The sequence below is a fragment of the Elephas maximus genome, chromosome 17 (genome assembly GCF_024166365.1).
Source record: "Elephas maximus indicus isolate mEleMax1 chromosome 17, mEleMax1 primary haplotype, whole genome shotgun sequence".
Lineage (NCBI taxonomy): Eukaryota > Metazoa > Chordata > Mammalia > Proboscidea > Elephantidae > Elephas > Elephas maximus.
The window spans coordinates 22,162,788-22,183,618 of record NC_064835.1 but is presented as its reverse complement, the minus strand read 5'-3'; the positions used below and the strand labels follow the sequence as shown (position 1 = coordinate 22,183,618).

The 20,831-nt window shown below is 41.6% G+C and overlaps 1 protein-coding gene across 3 annotated transcripts in view; it reads left to right on the top strand.

Annotated features, from left to right (window-relative positions):
* The window catches only part of LOC126060636 (olfactory receptor 150-like), an 881,095-nt gene that overhangs the window by 805,315 nt on the left and 54,949 nt on the right, over nucleotides 1-20,831 (top strand). The window contains exon 1 of one of the 3 annotated variants that reach the window (XM_049856875.1): nucleotides 20,151-20,220. The exons of the other annotated variants lie outside the window; for them this stretch is intronic. Coding sequence (XP_049712832.1) covers nucleotides 20,215-20,220 — 6 coding nt within the window. The 5' untranslated portion in view covers nucleotides 20,151-20,214. Of the gene's footprint in view, nucleotides 1-20,150; nucleotides 20,221-20,831 lie in introns of those variants that run through there. 3 annotated transcript variants of the gene reach the window in all.

Genomic DNA, 20,831 nt, shown 5'->3' with positions numbered 1-20,831 from the left:
TGAAGGAAAAAGAAATGCCAGCTAAGAATTATATAGTCAGTAAAACTGTCTCCCAAATATGATGATGAAATTAAATAATTTCCAGATAAACAGAAATTAAGAGAATTTGAAAAGACTGTACTGAAATTACAAGACATACTAAAGGGAGTCCTCCAATTAGAGAAGTAACATCAGAAAACGATCCAAGACTAGAACACAGGACAGATCAGCCAGTTATCAACCCAGACAGAGGATTCACAAGAAAAATCAAAGCTAAAAGACTGAAAATAGGGAACCAGAGGCATCAATACGTAAATAATGTCAAATCTAAAAAGAAGGAATAAGCAGTGTAATCACAGAACTTTAATATGGAGAGAAAGTTAAGGTGATATTAGGAAATAAAAGACTGGATTAAACTTAGAAAAATAAATGTAAATTTCAAGGTAAACACATAGGAAGCTACCAAATCTACCCATCGAAATAAAAAGGAAGAAAAACATAGAGGTGGGACCAAGATGGCGGAATAAACAGACACTTCCAGTGAGACCTCTTACAACAAAGGCCTGGAAAAACATGTGAAACGAGTATATTTATGATAAGATAGGAGCCCTGAACATCAAAGGAAAAGTCAGAAAACAAACTAAGCACCAGGGAGAGGAAGAGACGGTTCAGAAGTGGAGAGGTGTTACTGGACCTGAATTGCTGGGAGCCCTCAGGCACCATTCCCAGGAGTGGCTGAGGTGGGCTGATACTAGCTTCTGGCTGCAGTTTCCTCAAGGAGAAGCAGCCAGCCACACAGCCTACTCATACATCTGGAACCAGCGAAGAACAGCACTCTCGGCAAAGGCTAAGTACTTGCATATATTTTACCATACCCCCCGCCCCCAAGCTGGCTTCAGGGACTGTTGATATCCCTGGGCCTGAAACAGGCCCTGGTGAGCACTGAGAGCCATCCTTCCATTCTTGGAGAAGGAATAAATTCTCAGCTGGGGAAAAAATAAATTGCCAGCTCCACTAACCAGGGGAGCTCATGACAGAAGCGGCTCTTGTCCAGGCATAAAAGGTCCATGGATTTTGAGTACCTTTCCCCCCTTCATGGACCTGTGTGGGCCTATTTCGGGAGAGTGGACCCCTGTTGGCAGACTACAATTGTTTCAGCTGTGAAGTGGAGAAATTGGTATTTGATGTTTCAAACCGCTTTGCCTATTAACAGGGTCCTCACCTACCCACATCAGGGGCCTAAGGGCTGGTGGCTCCATGCAGGCCACACAGCCACCCGCGACAGGGGTCCAAGAATAACTGTTACCTCGCAGTCCTTACAACCAAAACGTTGGGTGCCTACAGACTGTCTGCAGAACCCACCCACCTGTACACTGTAGGGAAGAGAGATGCACTTTCCTCAGAGATACGGGGGATGATGCTCAGTCCCCAGCCTTATTCAGAGTGTGAACCCCTGCTGCAACCAGGTACTGGTACCTTCACCAATCACCCCTTCCCCTCTAAGACTGTAGGACAGAGCCCATACCACACACTTGATGGCCAGCTACCTGGACACCTGAGCTGAATTCATACAAGAAAAGTGAATGGACTCCTAGACTGACATACCTGGTAACAGCTCCAGCTATCCGTAGGCAGAACATCAGAGCTGTAAAGGTGAAAATAATGAAGCTACCTCATTCAAGCAACCCATTGGGGTATACCAAAACAAAACAGCAAAGCAGGAAGCTACGACACACTAAGCAAACAAAATAAACTAATAAAATAACTTATAGATGGCTCAAAAAAAAACAGTCAATATCAAATCACATGAAAAAAACAGACTATGACCACTTCACCAAGCTCTCAAAACAACGAATCAGGGAATCTTCCAGATGAAAGTGCCTTCCTGGAATTACCGGAGGCAGAATACAAAAGATTAATATACGGAACACTTCAAGATATCAGGAAGGAAATCAGGCAATATGCAGAACAAGCCAAAGAACTCACAGCTAAACCAGTTGAAGAAATTAAAAAGGTTATTCAGAAACATAATGAAAAATTTAATAAGCTGGAAAAATCCATAGACACACAGCAATCAGAAACGCAGAAGATTAACAATAAAATTACAGAATTAGACAATTCCATAGGAAGCCAGAGGAGCAGAATTGAGCAGGTGGAAGGCAGAATTTCTAAACTTGAAGATAAAGCACTTGGCATTAATATATTTGAAGAAAAATCAGATAAAATTATTTAAAAAAAAGAAGAAAACTTAAGAATCTTGTGGGATGCTATCAAGAAAATAACCTATGAGTGATTGGAGTACCAGAACAGGTAACAGAAAATATAGAGAGAATTGTTGGAGATTTGTTGACAGAAAGATTTCCTGATATTGTGGAAGATGGGAAGATATTTATCCAAGATGCTCATTGAACTCAACATAAGGCAGGTTTTAAAAGAAAGTCACCAAGGCATATTATAATCAAACTTGCCAAAACCAAAGCTAAAGAGAGAATTTTAAGAACAGCTAGGGATAAACAAAAAATCACCTACAAAGGAGACTAAATAAGAATAAGCCTGACTACTCAGCAGAAACCATGTAGGCAAGAAGGCAAAGGGATGACTTAATAAAGCATTGAAAGAAAAAAACTGCCAGCCTAGAATCATGTATCCAGCAAAACTGTCTCTCAAATATGAAGGTGAAATTAGGACATTTCCAGATAAAAAGAAGATTCGGGAATTCATAAAAACCAAATCAAAACCACAAGAAATACTAAAGGGACTTCTTTGTTTCAAAAATAAATAATATCAGGTATCAACTCAATACTATACTAGGACACTGGACAGAGCAATCAGATGTCAACCCAGACGGGGGAATCACAAAAATAAATCAAGATAAGAAAAAAAAAATGTTCAAAACAGGGAAATAAAATGTTATTATGTAAAAGAAGACAACATTAAAACAATAAAGAGGGACTAAGAAATGTAGTCATGGATTTTTCATATGTAGAGGAAGACAAGGTGATATAAAGAAACCACAGTTAGGTTTAAATTTAGAAAAATGGGAGTAAGTATTAAGGTAACCACAAAAAAATAAACACAAAGAAGAAAAACTATTCTACATACGAAAATAAAATAGAAGAAAAAAACTAGAGACTCAGCAGAAAGAAAATCAACAGCGAATATGAGGAAAAGGCAATATATAAACTGCTTAGCACAAAAAATTAAGTGGGAAAAAGAAACTGTCAACAACACACAAAAAAGACATCAAAATGACAGCACTAAGTTCATGCCTACCCGTAATTACACTAAACATAAATGGACTAATTACATCAATAAAGAGACAGAGAATGGCAGAATGGATAAAAAAAAAAAAACAGGAACCATCTATATGCTGCCAAAAAGAGACACACTATAGGCTAAGAGGCACAAACTAAAACTCAAAGTATGGAAAAAATATATGAAGTAAAAAACAATCAAAAAAGAGCAGGAGTGGCAATATTAATTTCTGACAAAATAGACTTTAAAGTTAAATCCATTATAAAGGATAAGGATGGACACTGTATAATGACTGAAGGGACAATACACCAAAAAGATATAACCGTATTAAGTATTTATGCATCCAATGACAGGGCTGCAAGATACATAAAACAAACTCTATCAGCATTGAAAAGTGAGATAGACAGCTCCACAATAATAGTAGGTGACTTCAACACACCACTTTCGGTGAAGGACAGGACATCCAGAAAGAAGCTCAATAAAGACATGGAAGATCTAAATGCCACAATAAACCAACTTAACCTCATAGACATATACAGAACACTCCACCCAAAAGCAAACAAGTATACTTTCTTTTCTAGTGCACATGGAACTTTCTCTAGAATAGACCACATATTAGGTCATAAAGCAAGCCTTAGCAGAATCCAAAACACTGAAATATTGCAAAGTACCTTCTCAGATCATAAGGCCATAAAAGTAGAAATCAATAACAGAAATGAAACACTTGGAAAATGAACAATACCCTGCTCAAAAAAGACTGGATTAGAGAACACATTAAGAATGGAATAAAGAAATTCATAGAACCCAATGATAAAGAAAACACTTCCTATCAAAACCTTTGGGATATGGCAAAAGCAGTGCTCAGAGGTCAATTTATATCAATAAATGCACACATCCAAAAAGAAGGGACCAAATCAAAGAATTATCCCTACCACTTGAAAAAACAGAAAGAGAACAACAAAAGAAACTCTCAGGCACCAGAAAAAAACAAATAAGAAAAAATAGAGCAGAACTAAATGAAATAGAAAACAGAAAAACAACTGAAAGGATTAACAAGACCAAAAGCTGGTTCTATGAAAAAATCAACAAAATTGATAAACCACTGGCCAAACCGACAAAAGAAAAACAGAAGAGGAAGCAAAAAACACGAAAAAGAAATGAGATGGGAAATATGAGAACAGAGCCAACTGAAATTAAAAGTATCGCACCGGGGGGGGGGGGGGGCCAAGATGGCTGACTAGGTAGACGTTACCTCGGATCCCTCTTGCAACAAAGACTCAGAAAAACAAGTGAATCGATCACATACATGACAATCTAACAACCCTGACCAACAAATACAGATTTAAAGAGTTGACCTGAGTGACAGAGACCCAGAACGAACAACTACGGGGAAGCAGCAACTGTTTTCGGAGCCTGAAGCCAGTGTTCCAGTCAGGTAACCTTGGCGCCGGGCTTTGGACTGAGCGCAGGGGAGCCGAGCACAGTATTCTGTGACGGCACAAACACAGGGCGCAGCCCTACCCCCCTGAACTGACATCGGGAGGGGGCCCAGCCAGTCAGCTTTGGCGGCACGGCGATGCAGCTGGCGGGAGGAGAAGTCACTGGGAGGCAGCGACTGGTTTTGGAGCCGGGAGTGCAGCATCCCAGCTGGGGAACCTTGGCGCGGGGCTTTGGACTGGGCGCAGGGGACCTGAGCACGACATCTTTGACGGTGCAAACATGGGGCGCAGCCCTACTCCCCGAGCTGACCCCGGGAGGGGGCCCAGCCGGTCCGCACGAGTGGCGCGGCGACACGGCTGGCAGGAGGAGAAGTCCCCGGGAAGCAGCGACTGGTTTTGGAGCCGGAAGTACAGTGTCCCAGGCGGGGAACCTTGGCGCCGGGCTTTGGACTGGGCAAGGGGAGCTGAGCACCACATCCTGTGTTGGTGCAAACACGCAGCGCAGCCCCAGCCCCCTGAACTGACCTGGGGGGCCCAGCCAGTCTGCGTTGGCGGCGCGGCAACGCAGCTGGTGGGAGGAGAAATCACCAGGAGGCAGCAACTGTTTTTGGAGCTGGGAGTGCAGTTTCCCAGCCGGGGAACCTTGATGATGGGCTTTGGACTGGCAGCAGAGGAACTGACCATGGCTTCTGAGATAGCGCAAGCATGGGACACGGGCCTGACCCTCGGGGGCAACCTCTACCCAGCCAGCACACACAGCCGATGCGCCCCTCGGGAATCTCAGATAAAACAGTCATCCCAAGCAAGACAAGTAACTTTGTCTATATTCCGGGGTGCTACTCTCTCCTATTTATCTGAACCCTCCTCTCCCCTTCCCAGGCGGCTTCATTAACATTGGAATTTCCTGAGCCAGAGGAAGAACTGCTCCATGGTTTTTCTTTTCCTTTTTTTTTTTTTTTTTGGTCTTTTCCTAACCCATTCTTCTGGCCTGAGAGAAGTAACCACAAAAAACCCAGGGACCAAAAATCCTTCCCTAATTGGACTAAAAACACAGAACCGGCTCCAGCCAAGCATATGTGATCCACAGTCTCGGGCTTTCATCCCTACAGGGAACAAGGTGGCTATTATAATGCAAAGGCATTTCTGATAGGGATCTGACTGCATTTGTTTTAGCCGATTTACTGGAAAGACAAGTTTCCTAGGTCTGATATCTCCACGTATACAACAGAGCCCTCACTGACCCACAACAGGGAACTGAGGGCTGAAGCTCCCCCCCGACCACCTAGCCTCCTGCCTTAGGGGTCTAAGGAAGGTGACACCTACCAATCTGTAGAGGTACTTGCATTGGGGGCCTAAAGTACAGCTGAAGAGCCCACCCACCAAGGTGCTTTAGGAATAGAGACACACCTACCTCACTGACACTTGGGGGAAGCCTGTCAGCATCCTGCCCCCGCTAGAGTGTGAACCCCAGCTGCTACTAGAATCTGGTGTGCACAACTATCACCACTACCTCTCTAGGTGGATAGGTGACAGTCTGCATCACACACTTGATGACCCCAAATCAGATTCTGCTCAAGAATAGTGAATGGACTCAGGCATATATATCTGGTAACACCCAAACCAGCTGGTAATAGGTCATAAGTAAGTTAAGGGCTACTACAATCAAGACAGCACAATCTAGTAGCCCATCCACGTATAATGAAAGAAAACAAAACAAGATAAGACTCAGTGAGCAAATATAGAATAAATCACTACAATATCTTAGTGATGGCTCGGAGACAGCAGTTGATATCAAACCACATAAAGAAGCAGACCATAACTGCTTCTACAACCCCCCAAACAAAAGAATCAAAATCTTTCCCAAATGAAGATACAATCCTGGAATTATCAGATACAGAATATAAAAAACTAATTTACAGAATGCTTCAAGACATCAGGGATGACCTCAGAAATGAAATAAGGCAAACTGCAGAAAAAGCCAAGGGACACACTGATAAAACAGTTGAAGAACTCAAAAAGATTATTCAAGAACATAGTGGAAAAATTAATAAGTTGCAAGAATCCATAGAGAGACAGCCTTCAAAAATCCAAAAGATTAACAATAAAATTACAGAATTAGACAATGCAATGGGAAGTCAGAGGAGCAGACTCGAACAATTAGAAGGCAGAGTGGGAAATCTGGAGGACCAGAGAATTAACACCAATATAGCTGAAAAAAAAAATCAGATAAAAGAATTAAAAAAAAAGAAGAAACCCTAAGAATCATGTGGGACTCTATGAAGAAGGATAACTTCCATGTGATTGGAGTCCCAGAAGAGGCAGGAAGGACAGAAAACACAGAGAGAATAGTTGAAGATCTGCTGACAGAAAACTTCCCTGACATCATGAAAGACGAAAGGATATCTATCCAAGATGCTCATCGAACCCCATTTAAGATTGATCCAAAAAGAAAAACACCAAGACATATTATCATCAAACTTGCCAAAACCAAAGATTAAAAGAAAATTTTAAAAGCAGCCAGGGATAAAAGAAAAGTCTCCTACGAGGGAAAATCAATAAGAATAAGTTCAGACTACTCAGCAGAAACCATGCAGGCAAGAAGACAATGGTATGACGGATATAGAGCACTAAAGGAGAAAAACTGCCAGCCAAGGATAATATATCCAGCAAAACTCTCTCTCAAATATGGAGGTGAAATTAAGATATTTACAGATAAACACAAGCTCAGAGAATTTGCAAAAACCAAACCAAAGCTACAAGAAATACTAAAGGCAATTGTTTGGTCAGAAAACCAATAATATCAGATACCAGCACAACACAAGGTCACAAAACAGAAGGTCCTGATATCAACTCAAATAGGGAAATCACAAAAACAAATTAAGATTAATTAAAAAAAAAAAATGCTCAAAACAGGGAATCACTGAAGTCAATATGTAAAAGATCACAATAATCAAAAAGAGGGACTAAATACAGGTGGCATAGAACTGCCATATGGAGACGGATACAAGGTGATATAGGACAATACAAGTTAGGTTTTTACTTAGAAAAATAGGGGTAAATATTAAGGTAACCATAAAGAGGTATAACAACTCCATAACTCAAAATAAAAACCAAGAAAAACGTAACGACACAGCAAACATAAAGTCAAATACTATGAAAATGAGGAACAGACAATTTACAAAGAAAAACATCTCAGCACAAAAAAGTAAGTGGAAAAATGAAATTGTCAACAACACACATAAAAAGGCATCAAAATGACAGCTCTAAACACATATTTTTCTATAATTACGCTGAATGTAAATGGACTAAATGCACGAATAAAGAGACAGAGAGTCTCAGACTGGATAAAGAAACACAATCCGTCTATATGCTGCCTACAAGAGACACACCTTAGACTTAGAGACACAAACAAACTAAAACTCAAAGGATGGAAAAAAATACATCAAGCAAACAATAAGCAAAAAAGAGCAGGAGTAGCAATATTAATTTCTGACAAAACAGACTTTAAACTTAAATCCACCACAAAGGATAAAGAAGGACACTACATAATGATAAAAGGGACAATTGACCAGGAAGATATAACCATATTAAATATTTAGGCACCCAATGACAGGGCTGCAAGATACATAAATCAAATTTTAACAGAACTGAAAAGTGAGATAGACACCTCCACAATTATAGTAGGAGACTTCAACACACCACTTTCAGAGAAGGACAGGACATCCAGTAAGAAGCTCAATAGAGACACGGAAGACCTAATTACAACAATCAACCAACTTGACCTCATTGACTTATACAGAACTCTCCACCCAACTGCTGCAAAATATACTTTTTTTTCTAGCGTATGTGGAACATTCTCTAGAATAGACCACATATTAGGTCATAAAACAAACCTTTGCAGAATCTAAAACATCGAAATATTACAAAGCATCTTCTCAGACCACAAGGCCATAAAAGCGGAAATCAATAACAGAAAAATTAGGGACAAGAAATCAGATACTTGGAAACTGAAAAATACCTTCCTGAAAAAAGACTGGGTTATAGAAGACATTAAGGAGGAAATAAGGAAATTCATAGAATGCAACGAGAATGAAAATACTTCCTATCAAAACCTCTGGGACACAGCAAAAGCAATGCTCAGATACCAATTTATATCGGTAAATGCACATATACAAAAAGAAGAAAGAGCCAAAAGCAGAGAACTGTCCCTACAACTTGAACAAATAGAAAGTGAGCAACAAAAGAATCCATCAGGCACCCGAAGAAAACAAATAATAAAACTTAGAGCTGAACTAAATGAATTAGAGAAGAGAAAAACAATTGAAAGAATTAACAAAGCCAAAAGCTGGTTCTTTGAAAAAATTAACAAAATTGATAAACCATTGGCTAGACTGACTAAAGAAATACAGGAAAGGAAACAAATAACACGAATAAGAAACGAGAAGGACCACATCACAACAGACCCAAATGAAATTAAAAGAATCATATCAGATTATTACGAAAAATTGTATTCTAACAAATTTGCAAACCTAGAAGAAATGGATGAATTCCTGGAAAAACATTACCTACCTAAACTAACACAATCAGAAGTAGAACAAAAAAATAGACCCATAACAAAAAAAGAGATTGAAACGGTAATCAAAAAACTCCCAACAAAAAAATCCCTGGCCCAGATGGCTTTACTGCAGAGTTCTACCAAACTTTCAGAGAAGAGTTAACACCACTACTACTAAAGGTATTTCAAAACATAGAAAATGACGGAATACCACCTAACTCATTCTATGAAGCCACCATTTCCCTGATACCAAAACCAGGTAAGGACATCACAAAAAAAGAAAACTACAGACCTATATCCCTCATGAACATACCTGCAAACATCCTCAACAAAATTCTAGCCAATAGAATTCAACAACATATCAAAAAAATAATCCACCATGACAAAGTGGGATTTATACCAGGTATGCAAGGCTGGTTTAACATTAGAAAAACCATTAATGTAATCCACCATATAAATGAAACAAAACACAAAAACCACATGATCTTATCAATTGATGCAGAAAAGGCATTTGACAAAGTCCAACACCCATTTATGATAAAAACTCTCAGCAAAATAGGAATTGAAGGAAAATTCCTCAACATAATAAAGGGCATCTATTTAAAAAAAAAAAAAAGCCAACAGCCGACATCACTCTAAATGGAGAGAGCCTGAAAGCATTTCCCTTAAGAACGGGAACCAGAGAAGGATGCCCTTTATCACTGCTCTTATTCAACATTGTGCTAGAGGTCCTAGCTAGAGCAATTAGGCTAGGCAAAGAAAAAAGGGCATCTGGATTGGCAATGAGGATGTAAAATTATCTCTATTTGCAGAAGACATGATCTTATACACAGAAAACCCTAAGGAATCCTCCAGAAAACTACTGAAACTAATAGAAGAGTTTGGCAGAGTCTCAGGTTATAAGATAAACATACAAAACTCACTTGGATTCCTCTACATCAACAAAGAGAACATCGAAGAGGAAATAACCAAATCAATACCATTCACAGTAGCCCCCAAGAAGATAAAATACTTAGGAATAAATCTTACCAAAGACGTAAAAGACCTATACAAAGAACTACAAAGTACTACTACAAGAAACTAAAAAGGACCTACTTAAGTGGGAAAACATACCTTGCTCATAGATAGGAAGACTTAACATAGTAAAAATGTCTATTCTACCAAAAGCCATCCATGCATACAATGCACTTCCGATCCAAATTCCAATGACATTTTTTAATGTGATGGAGAAACAAATCACCAACTTCATATGGAAGGGAAAGAAACCTCGGATAAGTAAAGCATTACTGAAAAAGAAGAAAGTGGGAGGCCTCACTCTACCTGATTTCAGAACATATTATACAGCCACAGTAGTCAAAACAGCCTGGTACTGGTACAACAACAGACACATAGACCAATGGAACAGAATTGAGAACCCAGATACACATCCGCCCACATATGAGCAGCTGATATTTGACAAAGGCCCAGTGTCAGTTAATTGGGGAAAAGATAGTCTTTTTAGCAAATGGTGCTGGCATAACTGGATATCCATTTGCAAAAAAATGAAACAGGACCCATACCTCACACCATGCACAAAAACTAACTCCAAGTGGAACAAAGACCTAAACAGAAAGACTAAAACAATAAAGATCATGGAAGAAAAAATAGGGACAACCCTAGGAGCCCTAATACAAGGCATAAACAGAACACAAAACATTACCAAAAGTGACAAAGAGAAACCAGATAACTGGGAGCTCCTGAAAATCAAACACCTATGCTCATCTAAAGACTTCACCAAAAGAGTAAAAAGACCACCTACAGATTGGGAAAAAATTTTCAGCTATGACATCTCCGACCAGTGCCTCATCTCTAAAATCTATATGATTCTGTCAAAACTCAACCACAAAAAGACAAACAACCCAATCAAGAAGTGGGCAAAGGATATGAACACACACTTCACTAAAGAAGATATTCAGGCAGCTAACAGATACATGAGAAAATGCTCTTGATCATTAGGCATTAGAGAAATGCAAATAAAAACTATGATGAGATTCCATATCACTCCAACAAGGCTGGCATTAATCCAAAAAACACAAAATAATAAATGTTGGAGAGGTTGCGGAGAGATTGGATCTCTTATACACTGCTGGTGGGAATGTCCAATGGTACAACCACTTTGGAAATCTATCTGGCGTTATCTTAAAAAGTTAGAAATAGAGCTACCATACAACCCAGAAATCCCACTCCTCGGAATATACCCTAGAGAAATAAGAGCCTTCACACAAACAGATATATGCACACCCATGTTTATTGCAGCTCTGTTTACAATAGGAAAAAGTTGGAAGTAACCAAGGTGTCCATCAACGGATGAATGGATAAATAAATTGTGGTATATTCACACAATGGAATACTACGCATCGATAAAGAACAGTGATGAATCTGTGAAACATTTCATAACATGGAGGAACCTGGAAGGCATTATGCTGAGTGAAATTAGTCAGAGGCAAAAGGACAAATATTATATAAGACCACTATTATAAGATCTTCAGAAATAGTACAAACTGAGAAGAACACATACTTTTGTGGTTACGAGGGGGGGAGGGAGGGAGGGTGGGAAAGGGTTTTTTACTGATTAGTTAGTAGATAAGAACTGCTTTAGGTAAAGGGAAGGACAACACTCAATACATGGAAGATCGGATCAACTGGACTGGACCAAAAGCAAAGAAGTTTCCGGGATAAACGGAATGCTTCAAAGGTCAGTGGAGCAAGGGCGGGGGTTTCGGGACCATGGTTTAAGGGGACTTCTAAGTCAATTGGCAAAATAATTCTATTATGAAAACATTCTGCATCCCACTTTGAAATGTGGCCTCTGGGGTCTTAAATGTTAACAAGCGGCCATCTGAGATGCATCAATTTGTGTCAACCCACCTGGATCAAAGAAGAATGAAGAACACCAAGGTCACGTGATAACTATGAGCCTAAGAGACAGAAAGGGCCACATGAACCAGAGACTTACATCATCCTGAGACCAGAAGAACTAGTTGTTGCCTGGCCACAAACGATGACTGCCCTGATTGGGAGCACAACAGAGAACCCCTGAGGGAGCAGGAGATCAGTGGGATGCAGACCCCAAATTCTCACAAAAAGACCATACTTAAAGGTCTGACTGAGACTAGAGGAATCCTGGCAGTCATGGTCCCCAAACGTTCTGTTGGCCCAGGACAGGAACCATTCCTGAAGACAACTCATCAGACATGGAAGGGACTGGACAGTGGGTAGGAGAGAGATGCTGATGAAGAGTGAGCTAATTATATCAGGTGGACACTTGAGACTGTGTTGGCATCTCCTGTCTGGAGGGGGGATGGGAGGATAGAGAGAGTTGGAAGCTGGCAAAATTGTCACGAAAGGAGAGACTGGAAGGGCTGACTCATTAGGGGGAGAGCAAGTGGGAGTATGGAGTAAGGTGTATATAAACTTATATGTGACAGACTGACTTGATTTGTAAACATTCACTTGAAGCTCAATAAAAGCTTAAAAAAAAAGAAGTATCGTACCAGATTACCACGAAAAATGATACTCTAACAAATTTGAAAACCTAGAAGAAATGGATGAATTCCTAGAAACACACTACCTACCTAAACTAACACAAACAGAGGTAGAACAACTAAATAGACCCATATGAAAAGAAGAGATTGAAAAGGTAATCCAAAACTCCCAACAACAAAAAAATTCCTGGCCCTGACGGCTTCACTGCAGATATCTACCAAACTTTCAGAGAAGAGTTCACACCACTACTACTGAAGGTATTTCAAAGCATAGAAAATGACAGCATACTCCCAAACTCATTCTATGAACCCAGCATATCCCTGAAACCAAAACCAGGTAAGGACACCACAAAAAAAGAAAATTACAGACCTATATCCCTCATGAACTTAGAAGCAAAAATCCTCAACAAAATTCTAGTCAATAGAATTCAACAACATATCAAAAAAAAAAAAAAAATTCACCATGACCAAGTGGGATTCATACCAGGTACGCAGGGATGGTTCAACATTAGAAAAACAATTAATGTAATCCATCACAGAATTAAAAGAAAAGAATCACATCATTTTATCAATTGATGCAGAAATGTGTGGCAAGGTTCAACACACATTCGTGATAAACACTCTCAGCTAAATAGGAATAGAAGGAAAATTCCTCAACATAATAAAAGGCATTTACACGAAGCCAACAACCAATATCATCCCAAATGGAGAGAGCCTAAAAGCACTCCCCTTGAGAATGGGAACCAGATAAGGATGCCCTTTATCACCGCTCTTATTCAATATTGTACTGGAGGTCCTAGCCAGAGCAATTAGGCTAGATAAAGAAATAAAGGGCATCCAGATTGGCAAGGAAGAAGTAAAATTATCTCTATTTGCAGGTGACATGCTCTTAGACACAGAAAACCCTAAGGAATCCTCAAGAAAACTACTGAAACTAATAGAAGAGTTCAGCAGAGTATCGGGGATACAAAATAAACATACAAAATCAGCTGGATTCCTCTACACCAACACAAAGAGCATCGAAGAGGAAAGCACCAAATCAATACCATTTACAGTAGCCCCCAAGAAGATAAAATACTTAGGAATAAATCTTATCAGAGATGTAAAAGTCTTATTCAAAGAAAACTACAATACACTTCTGCAAGAAACCAAAAGAGACATTCCTAAGTGGAAAAATATATCTTGCTCATGGATAGGAAGACTTAACATTATAAAAATGTCTATTCTACCAAAAGAGATCTATACATTTAATGCACTTCTGATCCAAATTCCAACGACATTCTTTAATGAGATGGTGAAACAAATCACCAACTTCATATGGAAGGAAAAGAGGTCCCTGATAATAAAGCATTACTGAAAAAGAACAAAGTGGGAGGCCTTACTCTACCTGATTTTAGAACCTATTATACAGCCACAGTAGTCAAAACAGCGTGGTACTGGTACGACAACAGATACATAGACCAATGGAACAGAATTGAGAATCCAGACATAAATCCATCCACATATGAGCTATTGATATTTGACAAAGGCCCCAAAACAGTTAAATGGGAGGAAAGACAGTCTTTTAAACAAATGGTGCTGGCATAACTGGATATCCATCCACAAAAAAATGAGACAAGACCCATACCTCACACCATGCACAAAATCGAGCTCAAAATGGATCAAAGTCCTAAATATAAAATCTAAAACAATAAAGATCATGGAAGAAAAAATAGGGACAACATTAAGAGCCCTAATACATGGCATACGCAGTATGCAAAATATTGCTAACAATACAGAAGAAAAACTAGACAACTGGGAGCTCCTCAAAATCAAACACCTATGCTCATCAAAAGACTTCACCAAAAGAGTAAAGAGACTACCTACAGACTGGGAAAAAGTTTTTAGCTATGACAGCGCTGGATCTCTAAAATCTACATGATACTGCAAAAACTCAACTACAAAAAGACAAATAACCAATTAAAAAATGGGCAAAAGATATGAACAGACACTTCACTAAAGAAGACATTCAGGTAGCTAGCAGACACATGAGGAAATGCTCATGATCATTAGCCATTAGAGAAATGCAAATCAAAACTACAATGAAATTTCATGTCACTGCAAGGCTGGCATTAATCCAAAAAACACAAAATATTAAGTGTTGGAGAGGCTGTGGAGAGATTGGTACACTTATACACTGCTCGTGGGAATGTCAAATGGCACAAACCCTTTGGAAATCGATTTGGTGCTTCCTTAAAAAGCTAGAAATAGAACTATCATGGGATCCAGCAATCTCACTCCTTGGAATATAAGAGCCTTTACACGAACAGATATATGCACACCCATGTTTGTTACAGCACCATTTACAATAGCAAAAAGTTGGAAGCAACCAAGGTGCCCGACATCGGATGAATGGATAAATTATGGTATATTCATACAAGGGAATATTACCCATCCGTATAGAACAGTGATGAATCTGTGAAACATTACATAACATGGAGGAATCTGGAAGGAATTATAGTGAGTGAAATTAGCTGCAAAAGGACAAATATTGTATAAGACCAGTATTACAAGAGGTCAAGGAATAGTTTAAATAGAGAAGAAAATATTGTTTGATGGTTATGAGAGGGGGGAGGGAGGATGGGAGAAGGGCATTCACTAATTAGATGGTAGATGAGAACTACTTTAGGTGACAGGAAGGACAACACACAATACAGGTGGGGTCAGCACAACTGGACTAAGCCAAAAGCAAAGAAGTACCCACCATAAACTGAGTCCTTCGAAGGCCAGCGTAGCAGGGGCGGGGTTTGGGGACCCTGCTTTCAGGGGACACCTAAGTCAATTGGCATAATAAAATCTATTAAGAAAACATCCTGCATCCCACTTTGGAGCGTGGCCCCTGGGGCCTTAAACACTAGCAAGCCGCGATCTAAGATGCATCAACTGGTTTCAACCCACCTGGATCAAACGAGAATGAAGTACACCAAGTACACGAGGTAATTACGAGCCCGTGAGACAGAAAAGGCCATATAAACCAGAGACTACATCATCCTGAGACCAGAAGAACTAGATGGTGCCAGGCTACAACCAATAAATGCCCTGACAGGGAACACAACAGAGAACCCCTGAGGGAGAAGGAGAACAGTGGGATGCAGACCTCAAATTGTCATGAAATGACCAGACTTAATGGTCTGAGACCAGAAGGATCTGGGTGGTCGTGGACCCCAGATCTTCTGTTGGCCCAGGACAGGAACCATTTCCAAAGCCAACTCTTCAGACGTGGATTGAACTAGACAGTGGGTTGGAGAGGGATACTGCTGAGGAGTGAGCTTCTTGGATCAGGTGGACACTTGAGATTATGTTGGCATGTCCTGCCTGGAGAGGAGATGAGAGGGTAGAGGCAGTTAGAAGCTGGTGAAATGGACAGGAAAAGAGTGGAGGGAGAGAGCAGGCTGTCTCATTAGGGGGAGAGCAATTGGGAGTCTATAGCATGGTGTATATAAGTTTTTGTGTGAGAGACTGATTGGATTTGTAAACTTTCACTTAAAGCACGACAAAATTTTAAAAAAAAAATTTAGATATAATTTTAATAAAAAGGTCCTCAGCATATCATTTGTATTTCTTCACTTACTGCTTTATAATTAGTATTCTGGGCTTAAGACTTTTAATATCATTTTTGTTCCCCTCACTTTTTACACAGCATCTAGTTTAATGTAATGCACTTTATAGCTCTCAGAACTGCACAGTGGATAGTCAGAGGAACAAGGTTGCCACAGCAAAAAATTAGGTTACAATAGGGTATGGCTTTACTGCTAGAGATGGAAGACCACCAGTCTCAGAGAACAGCGAATTCTTGGGCACTCAAAGCCCGGGTGGCATACCAGGAAGTTAAGCGCCCCAGGAGCAAGGGCACGGAAGCCTGGATGGGCAGCACAGCCTCGTGGGGGAAGTAGGGTCCTGGCTGGGGCGGCTGACAGAGTCATTTTCGCCCCCTCAGGCAGATGCCCGAGGCAGGACCCACCAGACCCCCGCCCTAGCCTTGGCGTGGGCAGGAGTTGTGAGCGGCCTCAGCCCCCTGCGGCGCCCCCCTCCTGGGCCACCTCCTCAGGACCCACACTGACCTCGCCGCGGTCGGCCCGGCTGGCTCAGTCCCCCCGCCGCAGTGCCGGGCGCTGGCGGGGGACGTCCATTGGCACCTGGGACGAGGGCTCATGGGAGCCTGACGCCGAGTCCCGGCCAGGCCGCCGCCCTCCTGCGGTTCCTTGGCACCTCGCTCCCCAGCGCCGGTGGCCAGCTGGGGGGAGGGGGGAGGGGAGGGCGCGCGCGCCGCAGCGGCTGGCGGCGGGGGGCGGGGTGGGTGGGTGTGCTGAGGCGCGCGCGCCGACGCCGCCGTCTCCTCAGTCTGCAGCTCGGCCAGCGCCCTCGGCTACTGGCGTTGGGACCCAGTACGCAGGCCCACCGAGCGGCCAATGAAGGCGCAGGGCCCGCGGTGTAGAGCCCGTCAGTCCCGGAGCCGCGTTCCGCACCCGGACATCCCGGTAAGCGGGAGCGAGGACACGGGGACCTGGCGGGCACCCTAAGGGGTAGGGCTGCGGGCGGCCCTCCGGGGACTCTGAGGTGTTTGTATGGGAGCCGCCCTCAAGGTGCCCCTGTGTAGGAGAATGATCCTAAGTGTCTGCTGCTTCTGGCCCCTCGAGGGAGTTCCTGAGGAGGGTTGGAGAGCCGCCCCCATGGAGCACCCCTGTGTCAACGGAGCCTCTCCAGGAGTCTCTCTGTATTTGTCCCCTTGGGCTCCTCAGTGTAACTACAGACCCCCAAGGGCGGTCTCTGGACTTGCCTCTATGGAAGAGAGTGCCCTATTGTGAGGATATTCAGTCTGCTCAATGGGTAGGCTCAGGTGTCCTAGTCCTGAAACCTTTGGCCCTCAGCCATGTGAGTGAACTTGGAAGCAGACCCTGTAGCTCCAGTCAAGCTTTCAGATGACTGCTGCCCTGGCGGATGTCTGGTCTGCAACCTCATGAAAGCCAGAAGCATCCTTCTGGAAAAAAAAAAAAAAAAAAAAAACCTTCTAAACCACTCCCAAATTCCTGACCCACATACTCTTTGTTGTTTTAGACCACTAAGTTTTGGGGCAATTTCTTAAGCAGCATTTTTTTTTTTTTTTTTAAGCAGCATTAGGTAACTAATAAACCCTCCTTAGGAGCAGTGGCCTTCCTGGGGATTAAGGAGTGAGAGGAAAAACCAAGCCCAGTCTGTTAGGTGAATGGTAAGATCATACAGATTCTAAGAATACAGTTTAATTCTAGCCCAATCACAAAAATTCTGCAAATAGTTCCAGCATGGAAGTGAAGTATGTCAGCAGGTTGTTGTAAATCTTCTCAAAAATACTATCTGAAAAGGAAATAAATGTGGAGAGAATAGCTCACCACAGTTCCATTTGAATATATTCATTTCAAAGCTGACCGATATCCTTACTGCCTGGATTTTTCAGCTTCTGGTCTTCCACGTATTCTCTAATTACATTCTTATTCTACTTTGTGACATGTATATATGACACCCTCCCCCCTAAAAATAAACGAGAAGACCTCCCTAGGCCCATTTCTTGCACTCGTCACTTTTTTTTTCCCCCCATATCGGCCCCTAAATGGATCTTATTTATGCAAAAATTTTCCTTTCTCTTCAGTTTCAGAATCTTTACCTCCCACTGTCACATGTCTGTCTTCAAGCAGAGCTGCTTGCTTTCTGGTATCCGCATTTCCCAGATTGATTTACTCTCATTTCTAATAGGAATAACATTATGCACTCCACGCTTTGATCTCAATGGCCAAGCTCTGTCAGAAGTTGCTCACAAGCTTTGGACCAACGAAGCAAGACCATCAGTGTCCAGCTGGAGACATGATCATCTTTCCCATTACAACTTCCTCCCTCATCCCCATCCCCCCTTTCCAGTAATCACCTCAGAGAACCACATATATTTACTAAGTGCTACCAACTTGCCAGGTACTGTGCTAAATAAGTAAATGTTTTATGCTCTTGAGTTCATATACTGCCAGTTATTGAACCCTAAGGGGAAAATATAGCTTTGCAGTGTACTTATAGGAGTTAAAGTATATTTTGGAGTCCCTGGGTGGCTAAAGGACCCTGGTGGCACAGTGGGTAAGGGCTTGACTGCTAACCAAAAGGTGGGCCATTCAAATCCACAGTTGCTTCTCAGAAACCCTATGGGGCAGTTCTACTGTGTTCCATAGGGTCACTATGAGTTGGAATCGATGGCAACGGGTTGGGTGGCTCAAATGGTTAAACACTCAGGTACTAACTGAAAGGTTGGTGGTTCAAATCCACCTAGAGGCACCTCAGAAGAAAGATCTGGCGATGTCCTCCTGCAAGGTCACAGTCTTTGAAAACACTATGAAGTACCGTTCTACACTGAAAACACAGGGTCACCGTAAGTGGGAATCCACTTGATGGCCGCTGGTTTGGTTTTTTGGTTTTATGCCTTTTCAAAGGTGACACTGAAACTCAGTTACTGTTTTTCCTTCTTTGGGCAGCCACATTCTTAGCCCCCCTGCCGTTACTCTACCAAATTACTTTTGTCCATAACCTTTGGCTAAACTGGCCCCGCTTGTAGCTTCTCTTGATCTGAATCACCCAGCTGTGCACTGTGCACTCAGAATATGTGTGTGTGTGTGTGTGTATGCTAAATTTTTTAGAGTTTCCAGTTACTCTGATTTTCCATAGCCCCTTGGTCATCTGTGTTAGTTGAAGTTGCTGTTCCTGAGGCATATACTTCTAGAAGCCAATTACCTGCTACCTTGCCAAGTTTTACCCTTATATACAAGTGGTGCTTGTGGTACATTCTTCCAGATCAAATCCAGGACAGAAGAGATGCATTTTCAAGTTTTTGGTGAGTGCCTGTCTTTGTTACCTAGTGGTGTTATACGAGAAATATCACAAGTGGATGGCTTTAACAAAGAGAAATTTATTCTCTCACCATTTAGGAGGCTAGAAGTCCAAATTCAGGGTGCCAGCTCCAGGGGAAGGCTTTCTCTCTCTGTTAGCTTTGGGGAAGGTCCTTGTCATAAATCTTCCCCTGGCCTAGGAGCTTCTCAGTGCAGGGATCCCAGGTGCAAACAATGTGCTTCCCTCCTGCCCTTCTTGCTTGATGGTCATGATGTCCCTCTCCTCTTGGCTTGCTTCTCTCTTTCATATCTCAGAAGTAATTGACTCAAGATACGAGCAAGTCCTGTAGATTGTGTCCTACCTCACTAACATCATGGAGGTTAGGATTTATAACACGTACTTTTATTTTTTACACAGGTAATTACATCAGATCACGCAATGGAGGATAACCACACAATACTGGGAATCATGGCCTAGCCAAGTCGACGCACATTTTTGGGGGACACAGTTCAATCCACAGTAGTGCCTTTAGGTCAGCTGCTTTTCTGTGGGCCAGGACAGAGTGCCACAGGACATAGGATAAATGCAGGTGATGTTGACCTCTTCTTATCACTGTGATTGTGGAAACTGGCTAAATCCCAAAACTTAGCAGCCCTTCCTATGGTCAGAGAAATCACCATAGCTACTGTATGGGTTACCTATTCTCATCCCTCCTAGCCTTGACTCACTACTTAGGTTCCACCTCTGAGGAAGCAGAGTGGATATGATGAGCTGGTGACTGTGTAGTTTCTAGAAACAAGTTCTGAAGATTTGGTCTGATGAGCCCCTTTGCAGATACTGGCTCTATGAGCTCAAGTAAATCCTTTGTTTTCTCCAATCATCTTTCCAAGATTTATTCAACAAATATTTATTGAACATTTTCTTCTTGTGATCCTATTTAGATTGTTCGTACCTTCTGAGCTCAAAGAAAATCTTGAGATACCTCTTAAAGCTATGTTTTCTTTGTTTTTTTTCGAGTTTTCATTACTTTATGACTGATAGGGAAAACCCTCCCACCTTCTTCTACAAGATCACTGTCAGTTGTGTTGTTGTTGTTGTTTTTAACTTTTTACAACATATGCCACTCTCATATCAATTATCAGATGAAGGCATTCAAGGTTACTTTCCATTTAACATGCAGGATGAGGGAGCCCCGGCATA